A 14,602-nucleotide genomic window follows, 5' to 3' on the forward strand; every position below is an offset into this window, starting at 1 on the left:
ACAGGAATTTCATTACTGATGCGATGCCAGACTGCACGTGTCAACGATTGGCGGATCCACACACAGCCCATTTTTGAATGAATCAAGAGCTTGGGGGTGGGAATGGGTGGTGAGGAGGGGACCAGCCACTTCCATGTTCATTCCTCCTTTGCAATGCCTTCACCAATCAGAGTCATTCGGCCTGCGCTGAATTTGATCAAAATCTCGACAGCTGACTCACCGCTGGTGCATTTTCCATGGTTTATGCCTCCAGTTCAGAGTCTACCTGTCAACCAATCTGTGTTCTCTTCCAGGCAAGTACAGACTGCTCTTCCATTTTCAATTAGATATTCATGAGAATTGTCCGAATGACAGCCAGAGGGTCAATATTGAGGTAGTACTGCATCATCAGGGGGTCAGGACTGAGGGAGTGCCGCACTGTCAGAGGGTCAGTAATGAGGGAGTGCTGCACTGTCAGAGGGTCAGTGCTGAAGGAGTGCTGCACTGTCAGAGGGTCAATATTGAGGGAACACTGCACTGTCAGAGGGTCAGTACTGAGGGAGTGCTGCACTGTCAGAGGGTCAGTGCTGAAGGAGTGCTGCACTGTCAGAGGGTCAATATTGAGGGAACACTGCACTGTCAGCGGGTCAGTACTGAGGGAGCGCTGCACTGTCAGAGAGTCAGTACTGAGGGAGAGCTGCATTGTCAGAGGGTCAGGACTGAGGAAGTGCTGCACTGTCACAGGGTCAGTACTGAGGGAGAGCTGCACTGTCAGAGGGTCAGTACTGAGGGAGAGCTGCACTGTCAGAGGGTCAGTACTGAGGGAGAGCTGCACTGTCAGAGGGTCCATACTGAGGGTGAGCTGCACTGTCAGAGAGCCAGTACTGAAGGAGTGCTGCACTGTCAGAGAGACAGTACTGAGGGAGAGCTGCATTGTCAGAGGGTCAGGACTGAGGAAGTGCTGCACTGTCACAGGGTCAGTACTGAGGGAGAGCTGCACTGTCAGAGGGTCAGTACTGAGGGAGCGCTGCACTGTCTGAGGGTCAGTACTGAGGGAGTGCTGCACTGTCAGAGGGTCAGGACTGAGGGAGTGCTGCATTGTCAGAGGGTCAGGACTGAGGGAGTGCTGCACTGTCACAGGGTCAGTACTGAGGGAGAGCTGCACTGTCAGAGGGTCAGTACTGAGGGAGCGCTGCACTGTCTGAGGGTCAGTACTGAGGGAGTGCTGCACTGTCTGAGGGTCAGTATCAGTACTGAGGGAGTGCTGCACTGTCAGAGGGTCAGTACTGAGGGAGAGCTGCACTGTCAGAGGGTCCATACTGAGGGTGAGCTGCACTGTCAGAGGGTCAGGACTGAGGAAGTGCTGCACTGTCACAGGGTCAGTACTGAGGGAGAGCTGCACTGTCAGAGGGTCCATACTGAGGGTGAGCTGCACTGTCAGAGAGACAGTACTGAGGGAGAGCTGCATTGTCAGAGGGTCAGGACTGAGGAAGTGCTGCACTGTCACAGGGTCAGTACTGAGGGAGAGCTGCACTGTCAGAGGGTCAGTACTGAGGGAGCGCTGCACTGTCTGAGGGTCAGTACTGAGGGAGTGCTGCACTGTCAGAGGGTCAGGACTGAGGGAGTGCTGCATTGTCAGAGGGTCAGGACTGAGGGAGTGCTGCACTGTCACAGGGTCAGTACTGAGGGAGAGCTGCACTGTCAGAGGGTCAGTGCTGAGGTAGCGCTGCACTGTCTGAGGGTCAATACTGAGGAAGTACTGCATTGTCAGAGGGTCAGGACTGAGGGAGTGCTGCACTGTCAGAGAAACAGTACTGAGGGAGTGCTGCACTGTCAGGGGGTCAGGAATGAGGGAGCGCTGCACTGTCAGAGAGTCAGTACTGAGGGAGAGCTGCATTGTCAGAGGGTCAGGACTGAGGAAGTGCTGCACTGTCACAGGGTCAGTACTGAGGGAGAGCTGCACTGTCAGAGGGTCAGTACTGAGGGAGCGCTGCACTGTCAGAGAGTCAGTACTGAGGGAGAGCTGCACTGTCAGAGGGTCAGTACTGAGGGAGAGCTGCATTGTCAGAGGGTCAGGAATAAGGAAGTGCTGCACTGTCAGAGGGTCAGTACTGAGGGAGCGCTGCACTGTCACAGGGTCAGTACTGAGGGAGAGCTACACTGTCAGAGGGTCAGTACTGAGGGAGAGCTGCACTGTCAGAGGGTCCATACTGAGGGTGAGCTGCACTGTCAGAGAGCCAGTACTGAAGGAGTGCTGCACTGTCAGAGAGCCAGTACTGAAGGAGTGCTGCACTGTCAGAGAGCCAGTACTGAAGGAGTGCTGCACTGTCAGAGGGTCAGTACTGAGGGAGAGCTGCATTGTCAGAGGGTCAGGACTGAGGAAGTGCTGCACTGTCACAGGGTCAGTACTGAGGGAGAGCTGCACTGTCAGAGGGTCAGTACTGAGGGAGCGCTGCACTGTCTGAGGGTCAGTACTGAGGGAGTGCTGCACTGTCAGAGGGTCAGGACTGAGGGAGTGCTGCATTGTCAGAGGGTCAGGACTGAGGGAGTGCTGCACTGTCACAGGGTCAGTACTGAGGGAGAGCTGCACTGTCAGAGGGTCAGTACTGAGGGAGCGCTGCACTTTCAGAGGGTCAGTACTGAGGTAGCGCTGCACTGTCAGAGGGTCAATACTGAGGAAGTACTGCATTGTCAGAGGGTCAGGACTGAGGGAGTGCTGCACTGTCAGAGAAACAGTACTGAGGTAGCGCTGCACTGTCAGAGGGTCAATACTGAGGAAGTACTGCATTGTCAGAGGGTCAGGACTGAGGGAGTGCTGCACTGTCAGGGGGTCAGGAATGAGGGAGTGCTGCACTGTTGGAGAGTCAGTACTGAGGGAGCGCTGCACTGTCAGAGGGTCAGTACTGAGGGAGGGCTGCACTGTCAGAGGGTCCATACTGAGGGACTGCTGCACTGTCAGAGGGTCAATACTGAGGGAGTGCTGCATTATCAGCGGGTCAGTGCTGAAGGAGTGCTGCACTGTCAGAGAGTCAGTACTGAGGGAGTGCTGCACTGTCAGAGGGTCAGTACTGAGGGAGTGCTGCACTGTCAGAGGGTCAGTACTGAGGGAGTGCTGCAACATCAGAGGGTCAGTATTGAGGGAACACTGCACTGTCAGAGGGTCAGGACTGAGGAAGTGCTGCACCATCAGAGGGTCAGTACTGAGGGAACACTGCACTGTCAGAGAGTCAGTACTGAGGGAGTGCTGCATTGCCAGAGGGTCAGTACACAGGGAGTGCTGCACTGTCAGATGGTCAGTACTGAGGGAGCGCTGCACTGTCAGAGGTTCAGTTCTGAGGGAGCGCTGCACTGTCAGAGGGTCAGGACTGAGGGAGTGCTGCACCATCAGAGGGTCAGTATTGAGGGAACACTGCACTGTCAGAGGGTCAGTACTGAGGGAGTGCCGCACTGTCAGAGGTTCAGTACTGAGGGAGCGCTGCACTGTCTGAGGGTCAGTACTGAGGGACTGCTGCAATGTCAGAGGGTCAGTCGTGAGGGAGTGCCGCACTGTCAGAGGATCAGTACTGAGGGAGTGCTGCACCATCAGAGGGTCAATATTGAGGGAACACTGCACTGTCAGAGGGTCAGTACTGAGGGAGTGCTGCACTGTCAGAGGGTCAATACTCAGGGAGTGCTGCACTGTCAGAGGTCAGTATTTAGGAACTGCTGCACTGTCAGAGGGTCAGTACTGAGAGAGTGCGGCACTGTCAGAGGGTCAGTACTGAGGGAGAGCTGCACTGTCAGAGGGTCAGTGCAGAGGGAGTGTTGCACTGTCAGAGAGACAGTACTGAGGGAGAGCTGCATTGTCACAGGGTCAGTACTGAGGGAGAGCTGCACTGTCAGAGGGTCAGTACTGAGGGAGAGCTGCACTGTCAGAGGGTCAGTACTGAGGGAGCGCTGCACTGTCTGAGGGTCAGTACTGAGGGAGTGCTGCACTGTCAGAGGGTCAGGACTGAGGGAGTGCTGCATTGTCAGAGGGTCAGGACTGAGGGAGTGCTGCACTGTCACAGGGTCAGTACTGAGGGAGAGCTGCATTGTCAGAGGGTCAGTACTGAGGGAGCGCTGCACTTTCAGAGGGTCAGTACTGAGGTAGCGCTGCACTGTCTGAGGGTCAATACTGAGGAAGTACTGCATTGTCAGAGGGTCAGGACTGAGGGAGTGCTGCACTGTCAGAGAAACAGTACTGAGGGAGTGCTGCACTGTCAGGGGGTCAGGAATGAGGGAGCGCTGCACTGTCAGAGAGTCAGTACTGAGGGAGTGCTGCACTGTCAGGGGGTCAGTACTGAGGGAGAGCTGCATTGTCAGAGGGTCAGGACTGAGGAAGTGCTGCACTGTCACAGGGTCAGTACTGAGGGAGAGCTGCACTGTCAGAGGGTCAGTACTGAGGGAGCGCTGCACTGTCAGAGAGTCAGTACTGAGGGAGAGCTGCACTGTCAGAGGGTCAGTACTGAGGGAGAGCTGCATTGTCAGAGGGTCAGGAATAAGGAAGTGCTGCACTGTCACAGGGTCAGTACTGAGGGAGAGCTGCACTGTCAGAGGGTCAGTACTGAGGGAGAGCTGCACTGTCAGAGGGTCCATACTGAGGGTGAGCTGCACTGTCAGAGAGCCAGTACTGAAGGAGTGCTGCACTGTCAGAGAGTCAGTACTGAGGGAGAGCTGCATTGTCAGAGGGTCAGGACTGAGGAAGTGCTGCACTGTCACAGGGTCAGTACTGAGGGAGAGCTGCACTGTCAGAGGGTCAGTACTGAGGGAGCGCTGCACTGTCTGAGGGTCAGTACTGAGGGAGTGCTGCACTGTCAGAGGGTCAGGACTGAGGGAGTGCTGCATTGTCAGAGGGTCAGGACTGAGGGAGTGCTGCACTGTCACAGGGTCAGTACTGAGGGAGAGCTGCACTGTCAGAGGGTCAGTACTGAGGGAGCGCTGCACTTTCAGAGGGTCAGTACTGAGGTAGCGCTGCACTGTCAGAGGGTCAATACTGAGGAAGTACTGCATTGTCAGAGGGTCAGGACTGAGGGAGTGCTGCACTGTCAGAGAAACAGTACTGAGGTAGCGCTGCACTGTCAGAGGGTCAATACTGAGGAAGTACTGCATTGTCAGAGGGTCAGGACTGAGGGAGTGCTGCACTGTCAGGGGGTCAGGAATGAGGGAGTGCTGCACTGTTGGAGAGTCAGTACTGAGGGAGCGCTGCACTGTCAGAGGGTCAGTACTGAGGGAGGGCTGCACTGTCAGAGGGTCCATACTGAGGGACTGCTGCACTGTCAGAGGGTCAATACTGAGGGAGTGCTGCATTATCAGCGGGTCAGTGCTGAAGGAGTGCTGCACTGTCAGAGAGTCAGTACTGAGGGAGTGCTGCACTGTCAGAGGGTCAGTACTGAGGGAGTGCTGCACTGTCAGAGGGTCAGTACTGAGGGAGTGCTGCAACATCAGAGGGTCAGTATTGAGGGAACACTGCACTGTCAGAGGGTCAGGACTGAGGAAGTGCTGCACCATCAGAGGGTCAGTACTGAGGGAACACTGCACTGTCAGAGAGTCAGTACTGAGGGAGTGCTGCATTGCCAGAGGGTCAGTACACAGGGAGTGCTGCACTGTCAGATGGTCAGTACTGAGGGAGCGCTGCACTGTCAGAGGTTCAGTTCTGAGGGAGCGCTGCACTGTCAGAGGGTCAGGACTGAGGGAGTGCTGCACCATCAGAGGGTCAGTATTGAGGGAACACTGCACTGTCAGAGGGTCAGTACTGAGGGAGTGCCGCACTGTCAGAGGTTCAGTACTGAGGGAGCGCTGCACTGTCTGAGGGTCAGTACTGAGGGACTGCTGCAATGTCAGAGGGTCAGTCGTGAGGGAGTGCCGCACTGTCAGAGGATCAGTACTGAGGGAGTGCTGCACCATCAGAGGGTCAATATTGAGGGAACACTGCACTGTCAGAGGGTCAGTACTGAGGGAGTGCTGCACTGTCAGAGGGTCAATACTCAGGGAGTGCTGCACTGTCAGAGGTCAGTATTTAGGAACTGCTGCACTGTCAGAGGGTCAGTACTGAGAGAGTGCGGCACTGTCAGAGGGTCAGTACTGAGGGAGAGCTGCACTGTCAGAGGGTCAGTGCAGAGGGAGTGTTGCACTGTCAGAGGGTCAGTACTGAGGGAGTGCTGCACTGTCACAGGGTCAGTACTGAGGGAGTGCTGCACTGTCAGAGGGTCAGCACTGAGGGAGAGCTGTACTGTCAGAGGGTCAGTACTGAGGGAGTGCTGCACTGTCAGAGGGTCAATACTGAGGGAGTGCTGCACTGTCAGAGGGTCAGTACTGAGGGAGTGCTGCACCATCAGAGGGTCAATACTGAGGGAGTGCTGCACTGTCAGAGGGTCAATACTGACGGAGTGCTGCACTGTCAGAGGGTCAGTATTGAGGGAGTGCTGCACTGTCAGAGGGTCAGTACTGAGGGAGTGCTGCACTGTCAGAGGGTCATTACTGAGGGAGTGCTGCACTGTCAGAGGGTCAGTACTGAGGGAGTGCTGCACTGTCTGTGGACCAATACTGACGCCCATTTTGCGTTGAGATATAGGATCTAACATGGAGAGAGAAATGTTTCTACTTGTGGGGCCAATACGGGGGCCTCTCACAAATGTTAATTGAGATGCGCTGTTTTATGAAAGTTGTGTTTGAGGAATCTTGTACAGTCCAAATTAATGTTTCATTTTCTGCATTCCTACAGTGTCTACACTTAGCAAAATGGAACCTTGTCCATTGGGCTGTTGAGTGTCTAAATGAGTATGTGAGTGTCCCGTGTCTCTCACCGTGGATTAACCTGACTGACGGGGATATTCAGACGGGCAGCGATATCTTCCACTGTCTCGTTCCCTTCCGATATGATCCCCACTCCTTTCGCGATCGCCTTCGCTGTGATTGGATGGTCCCCCGTCACCATTATAACCTGTCAAGAACCAACGTATAGGTCTCAGGCTTCGCAAGAAATACTCCCCACCCGGGTCCAATGAGGTTCCGATTACCCACCGCCTCCATAAAGGTGCTGCCTTTCCCCTGAATGTACTGACACTCTCCCCTGAAGGTGCTGACTCTCTCTCTTTCTCCCCTGAAGGTCCTGACTCTCTTACTCCCCCCTGAAGGTGCTGACTCTCTCTCTCTGCCCTGAAGGTGCTGACTCTCTCTCTCTGCCCTGAAGGTGCTGTCTCTCTCTCTCTCCCCTGAAGGTGCTGACTCTCTCTCTCCCCTGAAGTTGCTGACTCTCGCCCCTGAAGGTGCTGACTCTCTCTCTCTGCCCTGAAGATGCTGAATCTCTCTCTCTCTCCCCTGAAGGTGCTGACTCTCTCTCTCCCCTGAAGTTGCTGACTCTCTCTCTCTGCCCTGGAGGTGCTGACTCTCTCTCTCTCCCCTGAAGGTGCTGACTCTCTCTCTCTGCCCTGAAGATGCTGAATCTCTCTCTCTCTCCCCTGAAGGTGCTGACTCTCTCTCTCCCCTGAAGTTGCTGACTCTCTCTCCCCTGAAGGTGCTGACACTCTCTCTCTGCCCTGGAGGTGCTGACTCTCTCTCTCTCCCCTGAAGGTGCTGACTCTCTCTCCCCTGAAGGTGCTGACTCTATCTCTCTGCCCTGAAGGTGTTGACTCTCTCTCTCTGCCCTGAAGGTGCTGTCTCTCTCTCTCTCCCCCCTGAAGGTGCTGACTCTCTCTCTCTCTCCTGAAGGTGCTGATTCTCTCTCTCTCTCCTGAAGGTGCTGACTCTCTCTCTCTACCCTGAAGGTGTTGACTCTCTCTCTCTGCCCTGAAGGTGCTGACTCTCTCTCTCTCCTGAAGGTGCTGTCTCTCTCTCTCTCTCCTGAAGGTGCTGACTCTCTCTCTCTGCCCTGAAAGTGTTGACTCTCTCTCTCTGCCCTGAAGGTGCTGACTCTCTCTCTCTCCCCTGAAGGTGCTGACTCTCTCTCTCTCTCCTGAAGGTGCTGTCTCTCTCTCTTTCTCCTGAAGGTGCTGACTCTCTCTCTCTCCCCTGAAGGTGCTGACTCTCTCTCTCCCCCCTGAAGGTGCTGATTTTCTCTCTCCTCTGAAGGTGCTGACTCTCTCTCCCTCCCCCCTGAAGGTGCTGACTCTCTCTCTCTCCGCAAGGTGCTGACTCTCTCTCTCTCCCCAGAAGGTGCTGGCTCTCTCTCGCTCTCCTCAAGGGGCTGACTCTCTCCCCTGAATGTGCTGACTCTCTCTCTCGTCTGAAGGTGCTGACTCTCTCTCTCCCCTGAAGTTGCTGACTCTCTCTCTCCTGAAGGTGCTGACTCTCTCTCTCTTCCCTGAAGGTGCTGACTCTCTCTCTCTCCCCTGAAGGTGCTGGCTCTCTCTCTCTCCCCTGAAGGTGCTGGCTCTCTCTCTCTCCACTGAAGGTGCTGGCTCTCTCTCCCCTGAAGGTGCTGACTCTCTCTCGCTCCCCTGAAGGTGCTGTCTCTCTCTCACTCCCCTGAAGGTGCTGACTCTCTCTCTCTCTCCTGAAGGTGCTGACTCTCTCTCCCCTGAAGGTGCTGACTCTCTCTCTCACCCCTGGAGGTGCTGGCTGTCTCTCTCTCTCCTGAAGGTGCTGTCTCTCTCTCTCCTGAAGGTGCTGACTCTCTCTCTCTCCCCTGAAGTTGCTGACTCTCTTTCTCTCGCCAGAAGGTGCTGACTCTCTCTCTCTCCCCTGAAGGTGCTGGCTCTCTCTCTCTCTCTCCCCAGAAGGTGCTGACTGTCTCTCACTCTCTCCCCTGAAGATGCTGAATCTCTCTCTCTCTCTCTCCCCTGAAGGTGCTGACTCTCTCTCTCCCCTGAAGGTGCTGGCACTCTCTCTCCCCCCTGAAGGTGCTGACTCTCTCTCTCTCTCTCCCCCCTGAAGGTGCTGACTCTCTCTCTCTCGCCTGAAGGTGCTGACTGTCGCTCTCTGCCCTGAAAGTGTTGACTCTCTCTCTCTGCCCTGAAGGTGCTGACTCTGTCTCTCCTGAAGGTGCTGACTCTGTCTCTTTCCCATGAAGGTGCTGACTCTCTTTCTCTCGCCTGAAGGTGCTGACTGTCTCTGTCTTCCCTGAGGGTGCTGACTCTCTCGCTCTCCCCTGAAGGCACTGACTCTCTCTCTCTCCCCTGAAGGTGCTGACTATCTCTCTCTCCCATGAAGGTGCTGACTCTCTCTCTCTCTCCCCCCTGTAGGTGCTGACTCTCTCTCTCTCTCACCTGAAGGTGCTGACCCTCTCTCTCTCTCCCCTGAACGTGCTGACTCTCTCTCTCTCCCCTGAAGGTGCTGACTCTCTCTCCCCTGAAGGTGCTGACTCTCTCTCTCTCCCCTGAAGATGGCTGTCTCTCTCTCTCCTGAAGGTGCTGTCTCTCTCTCTCCTGAAGGTGCTGACTCTCTATCTCTCCCCTGAAGGTGCTGACTCTCTCTCTCTCCCCTGAAGATGCTGACTCTCTCTCTCTCCCCTGAAGTTGCTGACTCTCTTTCTCTCGCCTGAAGGTGCTGACTCTCTCTCTCTCCCCTGAAAGTGCTGGCTCTCTCTCTCTCTCTCCCCAGAAGGTGCTGACTGTTTCTCACTCTCTCCCCTGAAGATGCTGAATCTCTCTCTCTCTCTCTCCCCTGAAGGTGCTGACTCTCTCTCTCCCCTGAAGGTGCGGGCACTCTCTCTCCCCCCTGAAGGTGCTGACTCTCTCTCTCTCTCTCCCCCCTGAAGGTGCTGACTCTCTCTCTCTCGCCTGAAGGTGCTGACTCTCGCTCTCTCTCCCCTGAAAGTGCTGACTCTCTCTCTCTCGCATGAAGGTGCTGACTCTCCCCGAATGTGCTGACTCTATCTCTCTCTCTCTCCCCTGAAGGTGCTGACTCTCTCTCTCTCTCTCTCCCCTGAAGGTGCTGAATCTCTCTCTCTCTCCCCTGAAGGTGCTGACTCTCTCTCTCCCCTGAAGGTACTGACTCTCTCTCCCCCGAATGTCCTGACTCTCTCTCTCTCCCCTGAAGGTGCTAACTCTCTCTCTCTCGCCTGAAGGTGCTGACTCTCTCTCCCCTGAAGATGCAGAATCTCTGTCTCCCTCCCCTGAAGGTGCTGACTCTCTCTCTCCTGAAGGTGCTGACTGTCTCTCTCTCTCTCCCCTGAAGATGCTGAATCTCTGTCTCTCTCCCCTGAAGGTGCTGACTCTCTCTCTCCTGAAGGTGCTGACTCTCACTCTCTCCCCTGAAGGTGCTGACTCTCTCTCTCTCCCCTGAAGGTGCTGACTCTCTCTCTCTCCCCAGAAGGTGCTGACTCTCTCTCTCCCCTGTAGGTACTGACTCTCTCTCTCTCCCCCCTGAAGGTGCTGACTCTCTCTCCCTCTCCCCTGAATGTGCTGACTCTCTCTATCTCTCCCCTGAAGGTGCTGACTCTCTCTCTCTCGCCTGAAGGTGCTGACTCTCTCTCTATCTCCCCTGAAGGTGCTGACTCTCTCTCTCTCGCCTGAAGGTGCTGACTCTCTCTCTCTCCCCTGAAGATGCTGACTCTCTCTCTCTCTCTCTCCCCTGAAGGTGCTGACTCCCTCTCTCTCCCTTGAAGATGCTGACTCTCTCTCTCTCCCCTGAAGTTGCTGACTCTCTCTCTCCTGAAGATGCTGCCTCTCTTTCTCTTGCCTGAAGGTGCTGACTCTCTCTCTCTCTCCCCTGATCGTGCTGGCTCTCTCTCTCTCTCCCCTGAAGGTGCTGACTTTCTCTCTCTCTCTCCCCCCTGAAGATGCTGAATCTCTCTCTCTCTCCCCTGAAGGTGCTGACTCTCTCTCTACCCAGAATGTGCTGACTCTCTCTCCCTCCCCTGAAGGTGCTGAATCTCTCTCTCTTCCCTGAAGGTGCTGACTCTCTCTCTCTCCCCTGAAGGTGCTGACTCTCTCTCCCTCCCCTGAAGGTGCTGAATCTGTCTCTCTCCCCTGAAGGTGCTGACTCTCTCTCTGCCCTGAAGGCGCTGACTCTCTCTGTCTCTCCCCTGAAGGTGCTGAATCTCTCTCTCTCTCCCCTGAAGGTGCTGACTCTCTCTCTCTCCCCTGAAGGTGCTGACTCTCTCTCTCTCCCCAGAAGGTGCTGACTCTCTCTGTCTCCCCTGAAGGTGCTGACTCTCTCTCCCCTGAAGGTGCTGACTCTCTCTCTCTCCCCTGGAGGTGCTGGCTGTCTCTCTCTCTCCTGAAGGTGCTGTCTCTCTCTCTCCTGAAGGTGCTGACTCTCTATCTCTCCCCTGAAGGTGCTGACTCTCTCTCTCTCCCCTGAAGATGCTGACTCTCTCTCTCTCCCCTGAAGTTGCTGACTCTCTTTCTCTCGCCTGAAGGTGCTGACTCTCTCTCTCTCCCCTGAAGGTGCTGGCTCTCTCTCTCTCCCCAGAAGGTGCTGACTGTCTCTCACTCTCTCCCCTGAAGATGCTGAATCTCTCTCTCTCTCTCTCCCCTGAAGGTGCTGACTCTCTCTCTCCCCTGAAGGTACTGGCACTCTCTCTCCCCCCTGAAGGTGCTGACTCTCTCTCTCTCTCTCCCCCCTGAAGGTGCTGACTCTCTCTCTCTCGCCTGAAGGTGCTGACTCTCGCTCTCTCTCTCTCCCCTGAAAGTGCTGACTCTCTCTCTCTCGCATGAAGGTGCTGATTCTCCCCGAATGTGCTGACTCTATCTCTCTCTCTCTCCCCTGAAGGTGCTGACTCTCTCTCTCTCTCTCTCCCCTGAAGGTGCTGAATCTCTCTCTCTCTCCCCTGAAGGTGCTGACTCTCTCTCTCCCCTGAATGTCCTGACTCTCTCTCCCCTGAATGTCCTGACTCTCTCTCTCTCCCCTGAAGGTGCTAACTCTCTCTCTCTCGCCTGAAGGTGCTGACTCTCTCTCCCCTGAAGATGCAGAATCTCTGTCTCCCTCCCCTGAAGGTGCTGACTCTCTCTCTCCTGAAGGTGCTGACTGTCTCTCTCTCTCTCCCCTGAAGATGCTGAATCTCTGTCTCTCTCCCCTGAAGGTGCTGACTCTCTCTCTCCTGAAGCTGCTGACTCTCACTCTCTCCCCTGAAGGTGCTGACTCTCTCTCTCTCCCCTGAAGGTGCTGACTCTCTCTCTCTCCCCAGAAGGTGCTGACTCTCTCTCTCCCCTGTAGGTGCTGACTCTCTCTCTCTCCCCCCTGAAGGTGCTGACTCTCTCTCCCTCTCCCCTGAATGTGCTGACTCTCTCTATCTCTCCCCTGAAGGTGCTGACTCTCTCTCTCTCGCCTGAAGGTGCTGACTCTCTCTCTCTCTCCCCTGAAGGTGCTGACTCTCTCTCTCTCGCCTGAAGGTGCTGACTCTCTCTCTCTCCCCTGAAGATGCTGACTCTCTCTCTCTCTCTCCCCTGAAGGTGCTGACTCTCTCTCTCTCCCCTGAAGTTGGTGACTCTCTCTCTCCTGATGGTGCTGACTCTCTCTCTCTCCCCTGAAGGTGCTGACTCTCTCTCTCTCCCTTGAAGATGCTGACTCTCTCTCTCTCCCCTGAAGTTGCTGACTCTCTCTCTCCTGAAGATGCTGCCTCTCTTTCTCTTGCCTGAAGGTGCTGACTCTCTCTCTCTCTCCCCTGATCGTGCTGGCTCTCTCTCTCTCTCCCCTGAAGGTGCTGACTGTCTCTCTCTCTCTCCCCCCTGAAGATGCTGAATCTCTCTCTCTCTCCCCTGAAGGTGCTGACTCTCTCTCTACCCAGAATGTGCTGACTCTCTCTCCCTCCCCTGAAGGTGCTGAATCTCTCTCTCTTCCCTGAAGGTGCTGACTCTCTCTCTCTCTCCCCTGAAGGTGCTGACTCTCTCTCCCTCCCCTGAAGGTGCTGAATCTGTCTCTCTCCCCTGAAGGTGCTGACTCTCTCTCTGCCCTGAAGGCGCTGACTCTCTCTGTCTCTCCCCTGAAGGTGCTGAATCTCTCTCTCTCTCCCCTGAAGGTGCTGACTCTCTCTCTCTCCCCTGAAGGTGCTGACTCTCTCTCTCTCCCCAGAAGGTGCTGACTCTCCCTCTCCCCTGAAGGTGCTGACTCTCTCTCTCCCTCCCCTGAAGGTGCTGAATCTCTCTCTCTCCCCTGAAAGTGCTGACTCTCTCTCTCCTGAAGGTGCTGACTGTCTCTCTCTCTCTCCCCTGTAGATGCTGAATCTCTGTCTCTCTCCCCTGAAGGTGCTGACTCTCTCTCTCCTGAAGGTGCTGATTCTCTCTCTCTCCCCCCTGAAGGTGCTGACTCTCTCTCCCTCCCACCTGAATGTGCTGACTCTCTCTATCTCTCCCCTGAAGGTGCTGACTCTCTCTCTCTCGCCTGAAGGTGCTGACTCTCTCTCTCTCTCCCCTGAAGGTGCTGTATCTCTCTCTCTCGCCTGAAGGTGCTGACTCTCTCTCTCTCCCCTGAAGATGCTGATTATCTCTCTCTCTCCCCTGAAGGTGCTGACTCTCTCTCTCTCCCCTGAAGTTGGTGACTCTCTCTCTCCTGATGGTGCTGACTCTCTCTCTCTCCCCTGAAGGTGCTGACTCTCTCTCTCTCCCTTGAAGATGCTGACTCTCTCCCTCTCCCCTGAATGTGCTGACTCTCTCTATCTCTCCCCTGAAGGTGCTGACTCTCTCTCTCTCCCTTGAAGATGCTGACTCTCTCTCTCTCCCCTGAAGGTGCTGACTCTCTCTCTCTCCCCTGAAGTTGCTGACTCTCTCTCTCCTGAAGATGCTGCCTCTCTTTCTCTTGCCTGAAGGTGCTGACTCTCTCTCTCTCTCCCCTGATCGTGCTGGCTCTCTCTCTCTCTCCCCTGAAGGTGCTGACTGTCTCTCTCTCTCTCCCCCCTGAAGATGCTGAATCTCTCTCTCTCTCCCCTGAAGGTGCTGACTCTCTCTCTACCCAGAATGTGCTGACTCTCTCTCCCTCCCCTGAAGGTGCTGAATCTCTCTCTCTTCCCTGAAGGTGCTGACTCTCTCTCTCTCCCCTGAAGGTGCTGACTCTCTCTCCCTCCCCTGAAGGTGCTGAATCTGACTCTCTCCCCTGAAGGTGCTGACTCTCTCTCTGCCCTGAAGGCGCTGACTCTCTCTGTCTCTCCCCTGAAGGTGCTGACTCTCTCTCTCTCTCCCCTGAAGGTGCTGACTCTCTCTCTCTCCCCACAAGGTGCTGACTCTCTCTCTCCCCTGAAGGTGCTGACTCTCTCTCTCCCTCCCCTGAAGGTGCTGAATCTCTCTCTCTCCCCTGAAGGTGCTGACTCTCTCTCCTCAAGGTGCTGACTGTCTCTCTCTCTCTCCCCTGTAGATGCTGAATCTCTGTCTCTCTCCCCTGAAGGTGCTGACTCTCTCGCTCTCCCCTGAAGGCACTGACTCTCTCTCTCTCCCCTGAGTGTGCTGACTCTCTCGCTCTCCCCTGAAGGCACTGACTCTCTCTCTCTCCCCTGAAGGTGCTGACTATCTCTCTCTCCCATGAAGGTGCTGACTCTCTCTCTCTCTCCCCCCTGTAGGTGCTGACTCTCTCTCTCTCTCACCTGAAGGTGCTGACCCTCTCTCTCTCTCCCCTGAACGTGCTGACTCTCTCTCTCTCCCCTGAAGGTGCTGACTCTCTCTCCCCTGAAGGTGCTGACTCTCTCTCTCTCCCCTGGAGGTGCTGGCTGTCTCTCTCTCTCCTGAAGGTGCTG

General features: G+C 55.5%; 1 protein-coding gene across 2 annotated transcripts in view; it reads right to left on the minus strand.

Annotated features, from left to right (window-relative positions):
- The window catches only part of atp1a3b (ATPase Na+/K+ transporting subunit alpha 3b), a 762,330-nt gene that overhangs the window by 284,790 nt on the left and 462,938 nt on the right, over positions 1-14,602 (minus strand). For both annotated transcript variants that reach the window (XM_072469087.1, XM_072469088.1), the window contains one exon: positions 6,804-6,940. In XM_072469087.1, coding sequence (XP_072325188.1) covers positions 6,804-6,940 — 137 coding nt within the window. The remainder of the gene's footprint in view (positions 1-6,803; positions 6,941-14,602) is intronic.

The sequence above is a fragment of the Scyliorhinus torazame genome, chromosome 12, assembly GCF_047496885.1.
Source record: "Scyliorhinus torazame isolate Kashiwa2021f chromosome 12, sScyTor2.1, whole genome shotgun sequence".
In the NCBI taxonomy this organism is placed as follows: domain Eukaryota; kingdom Metazoa; phylum Chordata; class Chondrichthyes; order Carcharhiniformes; family Scyliorhinidae; genus Scyliorhinus; species Scyliorhinus torazame.